Genomic DNA, 22049 nt, shown 5'->3' on the forward strand with positions numbered 1-22049 from the left:
CACATGGGTAGGCCGGTTAAAAAACTTGGGGGCGTTCGAGAGAGTTGAAGAAGAAATACCCTGGGAGTTAGGAGTTAACGTCATGCCGAAATACATCGGTGACGACATGGTCCTCCTCCTTGGGTTACTGGATTCCGAAGCTGAAGAGATCATATCCGACGAACATCAACATGGAACATCCCCATTCTACTCGCTCCAAAAATGGAATCCGCAGATGAGGCCATGCAATAGACTCGTTTGGGTCCAATGCTGGGGCGTTCCTCTCGAGGCCTGGGACGTAGAGAACCTTTGAAAACTGGTGGCCACAGTTAGAGACCTCATTGAGGTTGACGACGACGTTGAAGAACTAAGGAGAATGGACAGAGCCCGTATCCTCATCAGAACGTCACGAAGACCACTACTACACCACTCAGTCGCAGCCCGTATCGGAGAGGAGACGCACACGGTGTTCATCGTTGAAGAAGGGCTGAGTGATGTCGGAACGCGGGCCCACCGCCGTTTTGGTGCCGTAGAGTCGACGAAGGAGATCGAGTCCCAAGACACCAACAATGACGTACCCAGCGCGGCGGTGGAGCCGGTCGACGACTTTCGTCACCCGCTGCAAGGCTTCGACGGTGACCGGGATACCCACCTCACAGACCACTGGTCCAAGATGTTACACCATGGTCCAAGTCCCATGGATGATCCAGCGAACAATTCTAAATCCAGCTGGCGTTACCTACCTAGCAGCGAGGTCAGCGCGAGGACAGAAGAAAGGACAGCAGAGCCACAGGACCCTATGAACCACTCCGAGGTTGACCCAGTGGAACATGACGGGGGAGATAGGGTGCGTGAATCACCGAACAGGAATGGAAAGGGGATCAGACCAAAGCCGACATTAAGCAGGGGGGGAACAGATTGCATGTATAAGGAAAGTCTCGTTGATCATAGGACTGATGACCCCGACAGTCCCTTTGAGGCAGCTATGATCCAAATTGGGCCTAGTAAAAGTCACATTTTCAAAAATGGCCCAAGTACGGAGGTGGGTTTTTCTAAACACACCATAACCTCATCCCCACATACCCCCATGAACAGCCCAATAAAACTCGTAACCCCTTCTACTCCTCTGGCACCACCTAAAATATCAAACGTGACCCAACCCATTGAGGCAGGACAACATATTGAACTGGGCTCCACTATCCACACTGCACCCTTTAAACCCATACACCCTTTTGACAGCCCAAAACACCAAACAGCAGCGAAAGAGAGGGAGTGGAAAGTCTATGTCAGGTCCAAGGGGTGCAAACAGAAGCAAGCCCAAGAAACTAAAAAACACAATTTTCTGGAGGATCCTAATCCCCCTCCCCACCATCAGTCCACATCGGGAGCTAGCACACCGCCATCTGAAATGAGATGTCAACTCTCGGCCACTCATTCATCAAATCAGAGCATGAGAAATAATCCAGGACCATCTTCAACAGTAGAGGGACCCAATGAGGAGCTTATCAAGGAGGCTTCCTCCCAATGGGAACTTGCAAAGCTCATGGGGGTACACACTGATGCAGACCAGGCAACAATTATCAATAAATTTACAGCTATGGAGGTCAGAGACAGGCAACAGGCACAAGAATTGGGAGACAGAAACCTGTTATCATGAACATTATTTCCTATAATGTCAAAGTGCTTGGGAGAGGGGTTAAATGGGCTGCAATCCAGAGGCTAATAAAAAAATATCAGTTGGATATGATATGCATCCAGGAAACAAAGAAGAAACAGGTTGATAAGACCTTGTGCCAGGCATTGTGGGGAGACTTGACAGTGGGTTGGGAATTCCAGCCAGCCATAAACACAGCAGGTGGACTGCTATGTCTGTGGAATGAGCAATCCTTCAAAGTTGATCAGAGTATGTGGCAGGGGATTCATAGTACTGGATGGGGTGTGGGTCAGTGAAAATCAAAAAATAACTATTGTAAACATATACTCCCCGTGTGACAATTTGAACAAGAGAGAATTATGGGAAGCGCTAAGCCAACTAAGACAGCATGATCCAGAGGGACTATGGTGCCTCATGGGAGACTTTAACAGTATTAGACACCACTCTGAGAGAGAAGGGGTGGCTCACAGGGGTTTGGAAGCAAACAATATAAGCGAATTTAATGAGTGGCTTGCAGATCTTGAGGTAGAAGAAATACCTAGTGTGGGAAATACTCTTTAGCATTATCACTTCTGAAAATTTTGATTGTTTTTCCAAATTGATTCTCAATCTCATTATAGAATGACACGAATATAGGCAAAAGTTCAGATCTTTCTTTCATTAAATAAACCCAAGTACATCTGGAGAATTCATCAATAAAGGTTACAAAATATCGAAAACCAAAAGATGTGACACGACTTGGTCCCCAAATATCAGAATGAATGGTAGAAAAAGCCGAGTCACATCTTTGTACAGTTTGAGGAAATGACGACCTGACATGTTTTCCTAGTTGAAAAGACTCACAATCTAAGACTCGAAGATTCTTAAGACCAGGAACCATAATCTTCAATTTTGATAAACTTGGGTGACCCAGACGATCATGCAAAAGTTTGGGTCTCGAGATAGCAAAACAAGACCCAGGTGGACTGGATTCCAAGTAATAAAGCCCTCGTGATTCATGTCCTTCTCCAATCAGTCGCCCCGTCCCATGTTCCTGAATAACAAAAGAATTGGCAGTAAAGGTTACTGAACAATTTAACGAACGAGTTAATTGACTTAATGAGATTAGATTATAGGGACACTGAGGAAGAAATAAAACAGAATTTAATTTCAAAGAGGGAGACAATGAAACTTGACCACTTCCTTGAGAAGCTACCTTGGAGCCATTAGCTACAGTAACGAGGTGAGGAATTTTTGGAAGAGAAAAGGATGAGAAGGAGGACTTATTACCAGAAATATGATCAGAGGCACCTGAGTCGAGTATCCAAGGGCTGTGACCCTCAATGGATTGAGAGATACATGCTGTTGAAAAACATGGTACAGACGAGGGTTGAGCTTGGTTGCTGGGCTTCTCTGATTTGAGCTTCAAGTACTCCTGATACTCCTCATCAGAGAATCTGGACTCTGCTTTCTCTGATTTAGAAACCTGTGCGACCTTGCCGGGAAACCCATGTAATGAATAGCAAGTCTCTTGGGTGTGACCTATCCTCTTGCAATAGGTGCAATGAGGACGTCCACCCCTTCCACTGCGACCTCCTCGACTATTGCGGTCGCTTCCTCTCCCTCTAGATGCAACCATGGCTGACGTCTCCACTCCATCAATAGGATTCTCATCCTTCAGTAAATAAGGCACACAGAGAAGTCTGGTGATGAGAGAATCCATTGATGGAATTTGGTCCCCAACAAGCACTTGATCACGCACATGATCAAAGTCTGAATGTAAGCTCCTCAAAATAAGAACCATGTAGAACTTGTCAAGTTTCCTATTCACTTCTTCCAATGAATCAGCTTCAAGGAACTTTCTTAGTTCTTCCACGGCAGCCCGAGCCTTACCCACATGAGCGATCATGTCATGACCGGTTTGCTTGAGGGCTGTAACTTTCATAGTTGCATCAAACAAGCTTTGGATATCATTGGCAAAGATTTCCTGGGCTTTCTTCCAAAAAGAACGGCATGATTTAAAAGATCGGAGAATCTCCAAGATGTCCGACTCAACTGATTGCCATAACACGGCACATAATTGATAGTCAAGCTTCTCCCATTCAGCTCTTTTATCATCTGAAACAGAATCAGAGGTTTTCTCCAAGTGGTCATGGTGTCCTTGACCAAGGAACCACAACTCCACGGAAGCAGACCATGAAGGATAGTTTTTCCAGTTCAGCTTGGCAGTGGTGATGGTTGGGGTCCCGGAAAAGGAAAAAACAGGTCCAGAGGAGGCCATTTAAGAGGAAAAACAGCAAACCCTAACACACAAGAGAGGCAAACACACAAGGGCTGACCAAATGACTTGCCGGAAGCGGGATTTGAAGCCTGAAACAGGTCCAGGAGGTGACGGCGAGGCTGCCGGGACCGGAAGGGACAGCTCCCGACGCCAGTACGGCGGCGCGTGAGCAGCACGCGCCGGAAATCACGCGGAGGAAAGGTGGCGCGTGTGGGCGCGTGCGGCGGCCTACGGCGACGCGAGTTCCAGGGGTGGATCGCGCTTTTCGAGGCGATCCGAACCCTAGTCTCACCGGAGAAAACCGCCGGAGTTGACGGCGGCCGGCGGTGGCGGACGGCTGACGGCGCGGCGGGGACGGCGGCAACCCGCTCTGATGCCAAGTTGAAGGAGACCAGAATAAAGCTTTCTTCCCTTACTTTATTGAATTCAAAATAGTACATATATATAGAGTACAAAAGATAGGGAGAGAAGAGAGAGAGAGGCTATGACAGTGACAATGCACTGTTGCCCTCTGAAAAATGCTACCAACTAAGTTACTACAAATGGCTAAACTACAAGGATATTCAACAAGAAGAAATACCTAGTGTGGGGAGAAGATTTACATGGTTTAAACCAAACGGGACTGCAAGGAGCAAACTAGACAGAGTTTTTGTCTCTCACGAATGGCTCATCAAATGGCCAGGCTGCACCCAATTCATCTTGGACCGGAATTTCTCGGACCACTGTCCCATTCTCATGAGAGTTGGGAACATTGATTGGGGACCAAAATCATTTAAAATTTTTGACTGCTGGTTGAAAGACAAATCCTTCGATCGGATAGTCAGGGAATGCTGGTCAAACACACAACTTAGAGGATGGGGGGGGCACGTGCTCAAAGTAAAAATCAAAAAATTAAAGGAGGTGCTGAAGGTGTGGAGCAAGGAGCATTATGGTGACACCCTTAAGAAGGTGCAGAGGTTAGAGGCAGATCTAAATAGCCTCGAAATTGCAAGCACCACAAGGCAGCTGACTACTCAAGAATTACTGAACCGCAGAAAATTACAGGAGGATCTTTGGCTGGCAGCACAGTGTCATGAATCTTTGATGAGGCAAAAGGCGAGAGAAAAATGGATTGAAGAGGGTGACTGCAACACTCGCTACTTTCACTTGTTGATGAACTCTAAACGCTCAAATACTGAAGTTAAAGGTGTCCTCATTAATGGTATATGGGTAGAAGACCCAATAAGTGTGAAAGAGGAGGTCCGCAGATTTTTCAATGAGAGATTTACTGAACCTGAACAGCGCAGACCAATTTTAAATGGAACTAGATTTCAAGGAATTGGACTGCATCATAATGAAATGCTGGTGGCAAATTTCCTTGAGGATGAAATACAAGCGGCTGTATGGGAATGTGGCAGCGAAAAAAGCCCAGGCCCGGATGGTTTGAATTTTAAATTCATCAAACACTTTTGGAGGACCATGAAGCCCGACATCAGCAGATTCATAGCTGAATTTCATGCAAACGGGGCCTTCCCGAGGGGCAGCAACGCATCTTTCATTGCCTTGATCCCAAAGAAGAGAGATCCACAAAATCTTAATGAATGCAGGCCAATCTCACTAATTGGTTGTATTTATAAGATAGTGGCTAAGCTCCTTGCAAATAGGCTGAAGAAGATACTTTCAGAGATAATTGATGTGCGACAATCAGCATTTATAAGTGGAAGACAATTGCTTCATAGTGTAGTCATAGCCAATGAGGCGGTGGAAGAAGCAAAAAGAAAACATAAACCTTGCTTGGTGTTCAAAGTGGACTACGAAAGAGCATACAACTCCATCTCATGGGAGTTCCTTTCCTACATGATGACCAGATTAGGATTTTGCCAAAAATGGATATCCTGGATCGAGAACTGCCTCAAATCTGCAACAGTTTCTGTTCTAGTAAATGGCAGCCCCACTAATGAGTTCACTCCTCAAAGAGGCCTTAGACAAGGTGACCCGTTAGCGCCTTTGCTCTTCAATATAGCCGCTGAAGGATTAACCAGCCTTATGAGAGAAGCATTGGATAAGAATCTTTACAGCAGCTTCCTTGTGGGAACAAACAGTGAACCAGTTAACATCCTCCAGTACGCCGATGACACCATCTTCCTTGGTGAAACCACCTTGAAGAATGTGAAGACAATCAAGTCATTGTTGAGGAGTTTCGAACTAGCATCCGGATTAAAGATAAACTTTGCAAAGAGTAGTTTTGGGGCCATTGGCAAATCTGCTCAATGGACGAAGTCAGCAGCTGAATACCTAAACTGTAGGACCTTGTCCTTGCCATTCCTTTATCTGGGTATCCCCATTGGGGTTAACCTAAGACGTACGGAGTTTTGGGATCCCATAATCTGTAAATGTGAGAGAAAACTCGCCGCATGGAAACATAGACACATTTCCTTCGGGGGGAGAGTGACCTTAATTAATACTGTTTTATCAACTCTTCCTATCTATTTTTTTCCTTTTTTCAGGGTACCATCAAAAATAATAGCCAAACTTGAAAGCTTGCAGCGCAGATTTCTGTGGGGTGGGGAAGCGGAGAGTAGGAAAATTGCATGGGTTAATTGGAATATTGTTTGCTTGCCGAAAGCAAAAGGTGGTCTTGGTATCAAAGATCTCAGAACCTTCAATACAGCATTGCTAGGCAAATGGAGATGGGATCTGTTCTACAGCCAACAGGAACCATGGGCTAAAGTACTGCACTCTAAGTACGGAGGATGGAGGGCATTGGAGGAAGGGAGTAGTGGAAGCAAAGACTCTGCATGGTGGAAGGACCTAATCAAAACACAGCAACTGCAGCGAAATTTACCTCTCAAAAGGGAAACAATCTGGAAGGTGGGAGGGCGAGATAAGATCAAGTTTTGGGAGGATCTTTGGACAAACACCGACCTATCACTAAGGGATAAATTTCCTAGGTTATACCAGATTTCATGCCATCAACAGCAAACCATACAGCAGTTGGGGACAATCACAAATTCAGGTTGGGAATGGCAGCTGAATTGGAGGAGACCACTCTTCGATTCTGAAATAGCAATGGCGGATAGCTTTCTTGGGGAGATAACTCAGCAGCAAATACATCCTCAAAGGGAAGACAAATGGCTTTGGAAGCCTGAACCAGGAGGACACTACTCAACAAAAAGTGGATATCACGTGCTATGGGGGGAGCTGACAGAGGAAATTCAAGATGCTGATTTTGCGGAAATATGGAAACTAAAAATACCAACCATGACAGCAGTGTTCACATGGAGATTGGTTAGGGACAGATTACCAACCAAATCAAACCTTAGAAGGAGACAAGTTATGGTTCAAGACATGTTCTGCCCTCTATGCAACAATATTGAAGAGGGGGCTGCACATCTATTTTTTAACTGTACCAAAACCCTCCCTCTATGGTGGGAGTCAATGTCTTGGGTCAACTTGAAGACAGCAATGCCCCAAACTCCTAGACAACACTTCCTACAGTATGGAACTGACATAGCTGATGGACTCAAATCTAAAAGATGGAAATGCTGGTGGATTGCCTTAACATGGACAATTTGGCAACATAGAAACAAGGTGGTCTTCCAAAATGCCACCTTCCATGGAAATAAGGTGCTGGAGGATGCATTACTCTTACTATGGTCGTGGTTCAAAGCTATGGAGAAGGATTTTAATTTACATTTTAACCAATGGTCTTCTGGCCTGAGGGATGCATTCTGTAACTAGGGGGGATAGATGATGGTAGAACTATGTAACATATTAGATTGTTCTAGCTTGTCCCATTATTGGATAGGCTGGTTCCTTTCTAATCATATGTAAACTTAGTACCACTGGTACTATTTTATATATATATAATACTCCTAATTTTGCTGAGCAAAAAAAAAAGTGCAAAAAAAAAGTCTTCCAAAAGAACATCAACTTAATATTAAAATGCACACAAGCTGAAAATATTACACAATATGCATATCTTTGAATGCAACTGTGGTTATTTTTTCTTGAGTCATTCATGTATAGAATATAAATATAAAGTATTACACATAAAACTTATCAGATTGTGCCACAACCAAGACTGTTCAAGTTAAATATACCCTTTTATCTTGACTGGTACCAATCAATAGGTCCTGCCAGCTGACAACAGCATATACCATTTAAAATTTGGCAGTGCGACCATGTATAGACCAGCAAGTCAAATTTCTGTAGAAGCCTAGAATAATCAGTTGAAACACAACAAATATATATGAAGGGAAATATAAGGCTAATTAATTCATGTACAACACATTGGTTAGCAAAACCAAAAACAATGCAGCATGTGTTTAGAGACACATTAGATAGGGGTGTTACCCTTCAGTTTCACATCAAATAATGAGAATTTACAGAAAAGCAACAAATTGGTCATCTGTTCTGATGCACGTCAGCCAAGAGAAAGTGAAACCAAACATGTTGGCAATCATTAACACATACAGAGATAGCAATTAGAATCCAATAAAAGTTACTGTAAGGAAACGGATTGTTTTGTAAGAGACTTTTAGTATTAATATTACTGCATTTATTGGAGTAATTGGAACAATGTATTAAGGTGTTGAAACTTCATATCAAGTTATACCTAGCAGCAAAATAAACAAATCCGATAAGATGTTCATGAACAAGTATTTCAATTGCAGTCACGGTTTCATCACAACCCTTGATATGGTGAGAAATTGCAGATAATACAATCGATGTGATGTGGCCATACTTGCAATTGCGGATTGTTTTGTATGAGACTTTTAGTATTAATATTACTGTATTTATTGGAGTAATTGGAACAATGTATTTAGGTGTTGAAACTTCATATCAAGTTATACCTAGCAGCAAAATAAACAAATCCAATAAGATGTTCATGAACGGTTTCATCACAACCCTTGATATGGTGAGAAATTGCAGATAATACAATCGATGTGATGTGGCCATACTTGCAATTGCAGTAATTCTAAAAACCTTGACATTGCAACTGAAATTGTGGCAACACAAGGAAAAAACTAAATTTGCTCATAAATCAACAAATAATTTGAATTGTTATGTATGAAATTATCAATCAGATTAGAATATCTAGTATCTTTATAAAAGCTAAAGCTGTGTTGGCACAGTTAATTTATGGGTTGCCTCATACTGAGCCACATGTTCAAGCCTTTTTTCTCATTTATTATGACTTCAGCTAGCCAAAGAGGGAAGCAAAAGTTGCATAACGAGTCTACCACCCGTGCACTTTTCTGATCATCGTCTTTAAGGAATATTCATTAGCATAACAGCAATTAAGGAGCTTCAGGCGGAAAAATAACAAAGGAATACATAACTGAATGAGAAAATCTTAAATTAGAATCAGTGTAACCAAAGCAAGATAATCCAAAATGAGAATAGAATTTGGCAAAATGGGAAAAATGAAGTTATTGAGTAAAAAAAACACAAAGTAAACAGTTCCTAGCTTGGTAATCTTAAGCCGCAAAATACAACTTTCCTAAATGTTGAGGGTATTTGAAAAGGTACCTATCTCCAGAGAGCAATGGTGAAAGGAATATACATGTTGTTGAAGAGGGTTAAAAAAAACTAGCCACAAACAACCCTACTGTACCAACTGCACCCTAAATCGAAATTTGCAACTCGTGCCAACCAATGGGTCCACTGGGGAAATTCGGGTTACCCAAAAACCACCAAACACCGACACCGACAGAACAACATCTGTGTGACAAAATTATCTCAAGCTTGAAGAGATTCCTCTTTCTCCTTAGGAGCGTTACCCTCTTCTTGCTGTTGTTCCTCTTGCTGTTTCTTCTTGAGCATTACTTCGCAGAAAAACTGGGTCAAAACGGCCTCGTAGCCGGGCATTTTGGCGTACCCAGGGAAATAGTTGATATCAATGATAAGATAACGGTTCCCGTATCGAGCGTCTCTTATGACATCGAAATTGAAGAGGTTGAGCTTGAGGGCGCGCCTGAGGCCCCCAGCGATGTCGACGACGAAGGCGTCGGGGGGCATTTCGGTGTCGTCGTCGAGATGCATCAAACGGTAATAGCCGTCGCAGTCGTTCACGGTGGCGAGGTTGGAGACCTGCGAGAACGACATCAGGTCCTCGGAAACGCCGCCGAGCGCCTTCTCCTCGTCGGACACGTCGGGGAGGGACTTGCGCTTCACGCAGCGCACGTGCTCGCCCACCACGTACACCTTGAAGATCACGCCACCGTGGTTCACGAACTCCTGCAGCACGATCGGCGGCTTGAGCTTGTTCAGTGCGTCGCGCGTGAACACGAGCGCCATCTTGTGCGACTTGGCGCTGCCGTCGGCAACGAGAGGCTTCGCTATCACGGGAAACTTGAGGCTCTCCCAGGCCTGCGGGTCCAGGAGGGTGGCCTTGTCGTATATCACAATCTGCTTGGGGATCCCAAAGGTCTCGGGTCGGTCCTCAATTCGGAGCTCCGACACGACCTGCAGCATCGAGATTCGGTTGTGGAGGCGCTCGATCGCCTCGGGGGCGTCGAGGATGACGGCGTTTGGGTAGAGGGTGTGGAATTCCTGGAGCTGGCGCTTCCAGTCGTCGCCGTAGAGCTTGTGGAGGACGCAGTCGAAGGGGCCCTGATCCGCGAGGGGCTTGTCGGAGTCCACGCGCACGAGCTCAATCCCTCGCGATTTCGCTAGGCTCACCAGCGAGTCGCGGATGAAGCTGTTCTGCTTCTTCGGCGCCAGAGCGTACCCTATCACGCCGAATCTCTTCTCCGCCATTGATGCTGCCGCGCGCTGAATCACATTCCCAGAGAGAAACCCTAATTTGGGGGAGAGGGGAAGGGGTTTGGTGCTGGGCCCGATGGTGATGAATATTCTGAACCAACGGAACGGATGAGTGAGGGAGAGAAAAAGGAAGGACAGAAGGGAAATAGGGAACGGAGTGGGGATATATATAGCTTAGACTAGGGTTAGTGTAGATGGAGGGGAATGATAGGGTGACAGGGGTTTGATGGAGAAGGGGTGCATGTGGCGTGTTTTGGGGGTATGGGTTGAGGGAGCGCGCCGCTTTAAGAAGCGCGTGTGGAATGTGGGGTGATAATCATAAACTGACAGCAGGTTGATGCTGAGAATGGGCAAAGTCAAAACATGATAAGATTAGATGGGTATTTGGGCAAATTTGTCTCTCGCTCTACTGGAATAGGATCGAGCTGTCAAGCGAAGGACCTTTTGACCTTTTGGTCTTTGCCACTTTGAATAAACTCTCATTTTTGTCTATAAAAAAAATATAGATGTTGGTAATTTATTGTAGGGGTGGGTTATTTAATGAATTCTTATTTAGACTTCTTTTTTTTTCAAATTTTAGATTAGTTAAAAAAAATTGATAAATTGGAAAATTAAGATAAAAAAATATAGGGGAGAGCAAGGTGACCTCACTTGACCCAAAATCACACAAATAAAAAAAATTACATTTCGAATGATTTGGGACAAGTTAGCGGTATGATAGGTTAAAGAAACGAGTTAAAACAATTAGACGTGGTTAGGTTCACTAGTGATTTCTAGACTCATTGGAAATCAAACCAACTCGAAAGGGTTTGGCTTGCCATTAGTTAATTAGGCTCAACGCGGTTCCTTTCACTAGAATAACTAATCCTAAAACACTAAGGGGGTGTTTGGTTTATCTGTTTTTATTTTCATTAGAAATAGAAAATGGTGATGAAAATGCGTTTGGTTGGATTTTTTAAAACATTTTCAGTGAAAATATTTTCTCAAACAAACCAAAAATGGGAAACAATAAAATATCGTTTTCAGTTGAAACCAGGAACCTCATTTTGGGTAAAATGAAAACGCGGTGGCAGGGAATGTAATTTTAAGCAAATCTAAAAATACATTTCCTTTTGAAAACACATTTTCAGTGTTTTTATTTCTTGAAAGCAGAAAACAAGAAGTCAAACCAAACATGTTTTCAGAATTCTAATCTTTTGAAAATGAAAACAGTTTTCAAAAAATGAAAGTGCAAACCAAACACACCCTAAATGATTTTCTTCCATTTCCTAAAATTGAAACCCTAGCCACTTTTACTTCTCAATCCCTTTTGTCTCTTTCACATCAGTGCAACGCCAACATCTACAGCCTCACCATTAAATGTTCTCTATCGCCGCTTCTCGCTTTTTCTCAACAAAGGTGGTCGACACTGCCACCAACTTCCGTGTCGACTCCTTCCTCCTCTCCTATTGTGTTGCTAATTTTCCATCTTCTATGGAGGTTGTTCGACAGTGGTCTATGAAGAAGGTGGCACCATAAATGGAAATGACTTCTAATGGTGGGTGATTTCGTTAAAGCTAATGTGATTTTGATGGTTGCCTAGGGTTCAATGATAAAAAAGGCAAGGGTCCACAATTTGGATGGGCAAGTTCAAGATGTTTGTGATTCAGATATGGATCCGTATTACCAAGATCGTAGATGGCCAAGTTCAAGATGCTCACAACAAAACTTGTTGAGTCTTTGTTTATCAACAAGATCTATATTACATTTTACTTTGAATTTGGGATTTGTTTATCAACAAAACGTGTTTGTCATTTTGTTCTGTAAATTTTGGATCTATATTTTTTTTTCATTTTAGGAGTTGCCACTCTCGGGTTTACATGAAATCGAACCAAGAACTCGACTCCTATTCAAATCGAAACCCGCCCAAACTGAAAGTGCATCTCAGTCGAGTTCAGGACTCAAAAAGCAACCCTTTGGGTTAGCTCAGACTGGGTTTTTTTGCCCCAGACCCGACCAACCCAAACCGTTGCACACCCGTAATTTAATGTGTTTGTAAAGGCATTATAAATGCATGTATCCTTCGATTTTCATGTTGAAACCTTAACATTGATGCAAAAGCTAATATTGAGTGCGTGTTTGGAAAACATTTACCAACATGGATCAATATTCTCTCTCTACATCCAAATAACCAAAATTAGTAGAAGTTACATATAGTTGTTTCTCACAAACGTGGATCCAATCGAATCTAACGTGCAAGCAAACATGCACTCCTTGCTTCTAAAATTCACATCACATCAAGTTCAAAATTGTTTCCACACATGCTATTAGTTATTAAAAAAAATTAGAAGTAAAATAGTATGAAAATTTCTTCCCTTAGGCACATTAATCATTTCAAAAACTAATTTGTCATCAATATCTGCATGACTAAAAATTAAAGGCTAAATACCCACTTTGGTCCCTAAAAGTGTTAGACTGTGACAAATTGATCATCGAAAGATGAAAAATTTAAATTTAGTCCCCAAATATGCATAAAGTGTGATAGATTAGTCCTGTAAATAATTTAACGACAAATTGATTCATAAGCTTTGCAATTTAATGTCAAATTGGTCCTAAAAATATAACTAATTGTCAAATTTGTACGTAAACATTATAATTTAATGATAAAATTGTCTCACAAATTTAACTGAAGGACCAATGTGTTTCACCTTTTTCATATTTAGGAATTAAATTTAAATTTTCTATCCTCCAAGACTAATTTGTCATCGTTTCACATTTTCAGGGACCAAAATGGGTATTTAATCTTAATTAAATGAATAATTCATTTTAGGATTAAATTATCTATATTAGGTTTGTTTGGTCCAGCTTTAGTGTTTAGATTAAAACTACATTTAATTAAAGTTAAAAATTGAAGCTTAAATAAAAAAAAAAGTTGTTTGCCATTTTTTCGGTTTAAAAAGCTCCTTTTAACCTAAAGGTTGTTTGGTAAGATTTTGAAAGCTTTATTTTTATTTAAAACTAGTTATATTGTTTAATGGAAAAATATATTTATAAAATAAAATAGTGTTAAATCAATTTCATTTACATAAGTTTTTAATAATAATTATGTAAATAAATAAAATACTAAATATAGATACTTAAATCTTTTAATTTAAAAAAATGACAAAATACTTCAATAAAAAAATTATATTTTAATTTTCAAAAATAAAATAAATTTAAATTTAAATATTAGTTACAAATGATAAAATATTTAAATTACTATATATTGTTACTCAATAAAAAAAAATGTTGATAAAGAAGGGCAAAAGCCCAAACAAAACACAACTACACAGAAATACCTAAGTAGGGGAATCAACAACAAGCAAATCTTGTACAATATCAAGCGCTTGAAGTACCTGAAACACACTAGAAGAGAAGAATTGAATAGTGTGATGATAAAACTTAGTCTCTTGAAAACTTTGAAAGCTTTTCTCAAACATATATCAATGGACGATGGGGTTCATCCAAGGGGTTCAAAATCACTTTGAGCTTTGAAAACCAATTCGCAAAACTTGGACACAATAGTGTAGAAGTAAACTATAGAAAATAACTAGTTATATAGAAGCAGTAAACAAAACACAAAGGTTTTATACTGGTTCACCCCAACTCTTGGGCTACATTCAGTTCTCCTTCAAAACTTGAAGGGTTCCAGTAATCAATTCTTTTATTACAACCAAGTATTCTCTATGCCACTTCAGGCTACAACGAGTACTCTCTAAGCCACTCCAGGAACTACCCTTAATCTCCCCCTGAGATTAAGACCCGATTTTTCTTTGTCATTAAGCCACTCTTGGTTTTCACAAACATAGATGTTTGATAGAAAGTGTATTCTAATCACTCAAAGATTGTTTATACAATAAGCTTGAATACAATGAAACTTGCTAACTTAGCAAAGCTAATATTCACTCAATTCACTCAAGTTTCTTTTGTCCAGTAAAACTAACAACGTTACAACACTTTGTTCGTTTTGACTCAAATTATTATTTTTGTGGTTTGACAACCTTAACACAAGTATCTTCAAGATTTATATAGACTTCAGAACTTCAATCCATTAAGAGATCCTAACTAGTCATTGTCTAATATCTTTGGCACTTTACACGAGGTTGTTACTGTGCAAAGAAAGTGTGGGGGCCACAAACACTTTTTGTGGCATATTTTCAGAGAAGTACAACTTGCTAGTGTCGCCTAGTTCTTAGAGTTGAATTTCAGTGTACAAATCAAATATAATGTTAATAGCATAAGACAAAAGAAATTAAGAATGTTAAGACAAGACAATTTAAATCTTCCCTTTTGTGCGCTATCACACGTATTGCTTACTGAACTTATGGACGTTACTTTCTAATGATTGCTTTCAGTTCTTAAGGATCGAGTAGCTGTTTCATTTCCTTTGTACTATGAACCAAGTGCTAAAGCACTTGTCGTCTTAAGACTAGACGTTGAGGCAGTATCGTCTAATGGTTGATACTTTGGCTATCATCTAGAACCTTTTCTGTTCATGCTTTTTGCTTGTATCTCATAGAGATAGATGAACCTGTAGCTTAAGCATGAAAGGTTAACACATAAAATTTATACTTTGTTAACATCAAAACCTTAAGAATTTAATTTTTTGATACAGTCTAATGTGACTTGGACGTAGCCAGACTTAACAACACCGATACACGAATCATTGCACAGTAACGTCCATCTAACAGCCACTTGCCTATGTGGCATTTTTAAATCAATCAATTCCTTTTTTAAAATTAAAAAATCATTATTTATTATTTCTTAAAAACATTAGAAAGACCCTCTCTCACAATTTGAAACATTAAAAAAACATTATTTCACTTTCATGGTTCTCTAAAACCACTATTGTCCTTCTCTGAGCCACCATCATCTATCTCAAAAAATCATCGCCATCGTCCTTAGAGGTTTTTGTCACCATCACATGTCCTCGATGGGGTAGCTGGTAAGTGACTCCCTATCTTGTGTGCATGTTTGTATTGAAGTTCATCTCACATGCGCACACACATTGATATGTTTCTTTATAGCACGGGGGTTGTGATTCTCACACATTGGTGTTTATCACTAGTTGAGGTTCATCTCTCTCAGGTTAGGTTTGTTTATCTCTCATATAAGCATTCCTTCTCTAATATGATATAGGGTTTCTTGTATAAATTTGCGTTCTAATTTTATATGAGAACCTTAAACACTATGGTTTGTTCCTTTTGATTCTCATAGGATTTGTTCTTTCAAATGGTATTAGGTCGCATATCAGATAAACCTATTAACAAATTAGTCAAAAAGTTAACCATTTTCACTAACAATGTTAACCATCTAACAATAATATTAAGAGAGAGAGGGAATCCAAATGTTTAGCAATATGTTTGAGTGTGATTCCTAGTCAATGTCTTTGTCATTCTTGAGTTAGGATTCAAGAATTATTATTTTGTAGAATCCAAAAATAGTTTTGGTTCGCTCCATGCATGTTGAAATTCTAAATTTTACTCTCTCTATGTGTGCTATTTCTGTTTTGGTATAACGAACAAGTGCCTAAATATAATGTGAAGATAAATGAGACTTTCCTTGAGTTCATCACCTTATGCATGTATAAGAGAATATGTATTAATCAGAATATGTATAGCATATGTGTAGAAAAGAGTTGAAAAATTATGAAAACACATATATGTGACCACCAAGACACTTGTTTTATTAAAAAGTAAGATGAGTACAAGTGTTTTATAAATCAAATTTCTATTCTACTTTCACCCCTTTTGTCATTATCAAAAGATGCAGATTTGAAGAGAAAAAGGAAATGACTTTGAACATCACAGTGAACCTTCAGTGGATAGAGATAGAGGGATAGTTGGTTGTGACTTTGGTGGTGAAGGCGGTGGTGCAGACACAAGATCTGCAGTTATGGTAGCCTTAGATGCAGGAACCGCAGGCTGAGATTGCATAATAGTGGTTGGTGGTGGTGGAGGTGGTTGGATGGATGGAGGCAACCTTTGTTGCATAATCATATTCATATTAAAAAGAACATAATCACTGAAGGACTTGAGTGAGGACTTTAAGGTGTTCTTAATCAGCAGATTGGTCTCCATGCGTTCAACAAGGAATCTTCTTTCCATAGTTTATTCAAGGTTAACCTATTGAAGGTGCAACGATTCTTGAATTCTCTCTTCAGACACACTAGTTGGGGAAAAGGTGGTCAAAGGAGTTATCTCACTAGGTGTATTGGAAGTGTTAACATTGCGAGTGTATCTTTAATGATCTGTGGAGGTTGTGAAGTGACTTCAACCAGCGGAGGTTCAACAACATCAACTTGAGGTCCAAGATGAGCATGAAGGTTGTTGAACAACTTTTCAAATTTAAGCTTCTCCTGTTGTTGTTTGGCTTCAACCTTCTTCAACATCTCCGTCAACTAGCAGTTGGGTTTGTCTTGTTTCCTCTGAAGTTCAGCCGCCATTCCTTGACCTGGAACCCAAGGGTTCTGATAAAGAGAGAATGGACGCTCTTAAAGTGCAGGAAACCAACTTTTGAGCACTTGTGCAAGTCAAAGACAAATCGAGAGCGAAGAGGAGGAATATCATGGATGAGACATTGATAGAACTCATTATCTCCTTCTTACCTCAGGAAACACATCTGTCAATCATTGAATCGATAAATCTTTGTTGGACGCAAGATTTGCACCATATGGATATGATTGGAGGTGTCTTCCTTGTTATATTTTGAAGTGTACACAAGACGAGAGTTTTCATACATGTCTTTAAAATAGAAGAGCATGACATCATTTTGATCAAACTCAACGTCTGGCTTAAAAGCAAAAATCTTCTTAGCAACATCCCTTGTAAAGTACCTACTCCAATGATAGGGAATTAGACGCAAGGCAACATTGTCCATTGGGCCTGGATAAGGCATGGGTTTGCTATGAGGAGGAACCTTGCCTTTCTTTTTCATGAGGTCCAATGGTGGAAACCTTGGAGCAATGTGATCGAGCATGAACTTGATGGTAGTGGTGGGTATGATGTGAATACCGAGGGGATAGCTTGGGCACTAATTAGTTAACCCGCATTGCATCATAATCATCCCAATATTATATATGTGGTCCTTAGTTAAGGGAAGGGCTTGATGGCCATATACTAAAGGAACAAATTTGGACATAGGATTAAATAGTTGGATGTACTTTGGACACAGAAAAGGTAGAAGGAAATCATCATAGGATGAATCAATTTTGATGTAGCTCCATGTGGAGCTTGTAGGCCTTGGATCTTCTTCATCAATGGAGTCCTTTACTTCTTGAAAATGAATGAAATCATAATGGAGAAGGAAGAGAGATGATTGGAGATACCACTTCAAGAAGAAGATGAGCCAAGAAGAAGCTACCATCATAGGAAGCCATGGATAAGAGCTTGAAGGTAGGGGAAGATTAGTGGAGGGAGAGGGAGAGAAGGAGCACAAAATTTTATGCCTCAAAAGAGGTCTGAACTTTAAAGTGTAATTCTCAGATGATCAAAGTTGAAAAAATGCACACACATGACCTCTATTTAGAGCCTAAGTGTCACACAAATTGGAGGAAAATTTGAATTTCTATTCAAATTTCACTTGAATTTGAAATTGAATTTCTGGAGCCAAATTTTGGAGCCAAAATTTCACTAATTATGATTAGTGAATTTTAGTTATGGTTCAGCCCACTAATCCAAGATCAAGTTCAAGATTTTTCACTAAGTGTGCTTAGATGTCATGAGGCATGTAAAGCATGAAGGATATGCACAAAGTGTGACTATATGATGTGGCAATGGGGTGTAGCAAGCAAATACTCACCTTTCCCTCTAAAATTTAATTGGATTGAGCTTCTCCCAGTTCAATTAAATTTATTTCCCAACACACACATCAAATATTCACCTAATGTATGTGAAATTACAAAACTACCTCTAATACAAAAACTAGTCTAGGTGCCATAAAATACAAGGGCTAAAAAATCCTACATTTCTAGGGTACCCTATCTACATTATGGAGCCCCAAATACAAGGTCCAAAAATAATGAAACCTTAATCTAAAATGTACAAAGATTAGTGGGCTCATACTTAGCCCATGGGCCCAAAATCTACCCTAAGGCTCATGAGAACCCTAGGACTTTCTCTTGCATCTCTGACCCAATCTTCTTGGAGTCTTCTATCCAATGCCCTTGGGGGTAGGATTACATCAAATTTGTTGGGCGTTAATCTTATGAAACCATCCAATGATATGTTTATCATAGGTCACCTTTTCTCTGCAGGCCCCTAATGGAATCTTGTAAAAATTCTTGTGCTAAGCCATAACGGATGAAGGCTTGGATACCTTGGGGTGAAGTCTCTTTCATGTTGGTGGAGGAAGAACTTCAATCCTTGTTGGCGGATCCAGCTCAGTAGAGGAAGATGCAACTTGTAAATCTTTGTGCATGGACGGAGGGCAAGTGACTACTTCTTCTTTGAATGGAAATTGCTTCCAATCCACCAGAGGTTAGAATTCCATATCCAATCTTCTCTAAATGTTGTAAGCATTCTTAGAAAAAAAGGCCACTGGAAAACGCAACCGTGCAATATCTTCCGCGGTGAGGTTAAGGTCGATGGCAGGTGGACCTTGATGTTTATACATTGATATTTATATTAAATAAATTAAATAAAAATTATATATAAAATATAATACATAAGGATAAATATTTTTACCTTAAAAAAGCAAGTAGAAATTTTAGTTTACATAATTAATTACATAAAAAACCAAATACTCCAATATAATTATTATTATTTTCTTCACAGAAAATTAGTGTCTAAAATTAATTTTTAAATAAATAGTTTTTCATTTTTTTTTGTTTATTATTTTCTCACTCAAATAAATCATTCGTTATTTTCTTCTAGTCGGACAATTTTAATTTTATTTGATACATTGATATGTATATATCAATATATTAAGTTACGAATATATATTAAATATAACACGTAGGGTTGATTTTTTATTTATAAAAGAAAGTAAAAAAATTATTTAATTTATGGTGATAAACAATTTATTTGGAGTCAAATTAATATCTAAATTATTATTATTATTAAATTATATTTTTATTTTAACAATTCAAATTTTGAATGTGTTTTTTATGATATTTTATTTCTTGATTTAAATAATTTATTGAATGTTTATTTTATGACCATAGAAAGAACAAAAAATATAACAAATGATGTAAATTAATTATTTACAACAATGTTAAGTAAAAATGTTTATCCCTATGAATTTAATGTAATTTTTCTACTTTTTTTATATAAAAAATGTTCATCCTTGTGTGTAATATTTTGTACATTTTTTATGGTAATTTAAGTTTAAATTTCTTTTCATATTTTTATGAAAAATATTTATAAAATATAGCACATATTTTTTTATAAAAGCAAGTACAAAATTTCCAGTTATTTATAAAATATGAACATTTTATTTTTTCACTTTAATATCTAAATTATTATGATAAAGTTATATTTTCTTATGAAATTATGAAGATAAAAATATATCACATTGCATATAATACAAAATTTTAAAAAAGAGTTGTAGAGTAGAAGTTTTTCTCTCTCCCTGAGTTGACTCTCTCGTTATGAGAGTACCTTTTGTTTCCACATTGATCATTGCTATCCAAACCTTTCTTTTACCCTGGTGAGCTTTTGAACCTTAACCATCTTATTGTCTGTTAGCCCCATCCACCAATCATAGAAAACCTTAATATTGAGGAAAATGAGGCTGATCTTAAAATCAACTTTGAGCCATCTATTGAAGAAGGAATTGATTTATCCTTGTGATTAGTTGGGTGCTTCCTGACTAACAAGCTTGCTAGAGTTAATATTATGAAGGAATGTTAATCTGTTGTATGGAGCCCGGTTGAAGGTGTCACCATCTCTGAACTACAATCTAGATTCTTCCTTTTCCAGTTTTATCACCATATGGATGTCCAACGTATACTGAAGTATGGTCCTTGGAGTTTTGACAGGCATTTGTTGATCCGAGGAGTTATCAAACCATGTGAAAGTCCAAGCCAAGTTCCTCTTTTCACAATCCCATTTTGGGTGCAAGTGCATGGATTGCCAATTGGTCTCATGTCTTAAACAATGGGGCAAAGCATTGGTAATTATATAGGAGAGTTTATATAATATGATGAGAAGAATAACAACAACCTTTTTAGACCTTTCATGAGGATTGGGATCTTGTTGGATGTTAGGAAACCTTTGATCAAATCTAAAATAATTAATAAGCAGAAGGTGAATCAAATGAAGTATTCTTCAAGTATGAAAAGCTTGGTCCATTTTTCTTTTACTGTGGCAAGTTGGGGCATGTTGATGAGTTGTGTGAGATGTTGTTCTCCAAAGGTGTGGATGATGGAAACTATCATTGGGGACCTAATCTCAAGGTGGACCTGCATGGGCCAGATGGTGGTTCTAGCGACGGAGCAGCAAAGTCCAAGTGGCTGTGAGAAACATCATAGGGATTGCAAGCATGGATGATCACTAATAATATGTTACCAGCTAGAGACAAGGTCATTAATGAGGTAAGGCCATAATTGTCAAATGCTAAAAATGGAAATTCAAACCAAACAATGCTAATCATTACCCATCATGAGGACATTACAAGATCCCATTTAAAGGCAGGAATTTTCAAAAATCCTAAGATTATCTCTCCTCAATCAAATCAAGAATCATTACACATTAAGACTCCAAATAATGATGAAATGAATGTTGAGGAGTCTGTTGTTAATGATTTGGTGGAAGGTGAAAAGAAAAAGACAAATGGACAATTAAAACCAAATGGTCATGCATTCAAACACTTTAGCTAACATGGTGTAGCTGTCAAACCCTAATTCTTCTTCTCTCTCACCTCTGATACTTTTATTGGTAGTCCTTGGAAATTAGGCCTGCCTAGAACTGTCAGGGCTTGGGCAACTCGAGTGTAATTCCTTCTCTCAAAGACCTCGTCTGGGCATACCGCTTGGTCGTTATTTTTTTGTGTGAAACTATGGTGAATTCTAGATGAATGGAAGAAATAAAAACTAAGCTTCACTTTAACTCTTGCTTCTCTGTTGATTCCATAGGTAGGAGTGGTGGTCTGGCTCTTCTTTGGAAGCAACCTTTTGATTGCAAGTTGATTAATTTTTTTTCTTCTAATTTCATAAATGTTCGAGTTTGTCAGTTAGACAAACCTATTTGGAGGATCATTGGCTTCTATGGCCACCCTGATCGTGAGAATAGGGAGGATTCTTGGAACTTGTTGCGTTTTCTGGCTGAAGACACATCCCTCCCTTGGTTTACCATTGGTGATTTCAATGACTTGCTAAATAATGATGAGAAGATTGGCCTTGTTGATTTAGACTATTGAACGAGTTTCATAGTATTGTTTCTAATGCAA

At 39.3% G+C, this 22049-nt stretch overlaps 1 protein-coding gene across 1 annotated transcript; it reads right to left on the bottom strand.

The window, feature by feature from the left end:
* Positions 1 to 9262: 9262 nt before the first annotated feature.
* On the bottom strand, positions 9263 to 10921 carry LOC114390544 (inositol-tetrakisphosphate 1-kinase 1-like). Its single transcript, XM_028351296.1, has one exon. It carries the CDS (start codon positions 10635 to 10637, stop codon positions 9618 to 9620), a length of 1020 nt encoding a protein of 339 aa, XP_028207097.1. The 5' UTR covers positions 10638 to 10921; the 3' UTR covers positions 9263 to 9617.
* Between the last annotated feature and the right edge of the window lie 11128 nt (positions 10922 to 22049).

Source organism: Glycine soja, chromosome 16 (assembly GCF_004193775.1).
Source record: "Glycine soja cultivar W05 chromosome 16, ASM419377v2, whole genome shotgun sequence".
In the NCBI taxonomy this organism is placed as follows: domain Eukaryota; kingdom Viridiplantae; phylum Streptophyta; class Magnoliopsida; order Fabales; family Fabaceae; genus Glycine; species Glycine soja.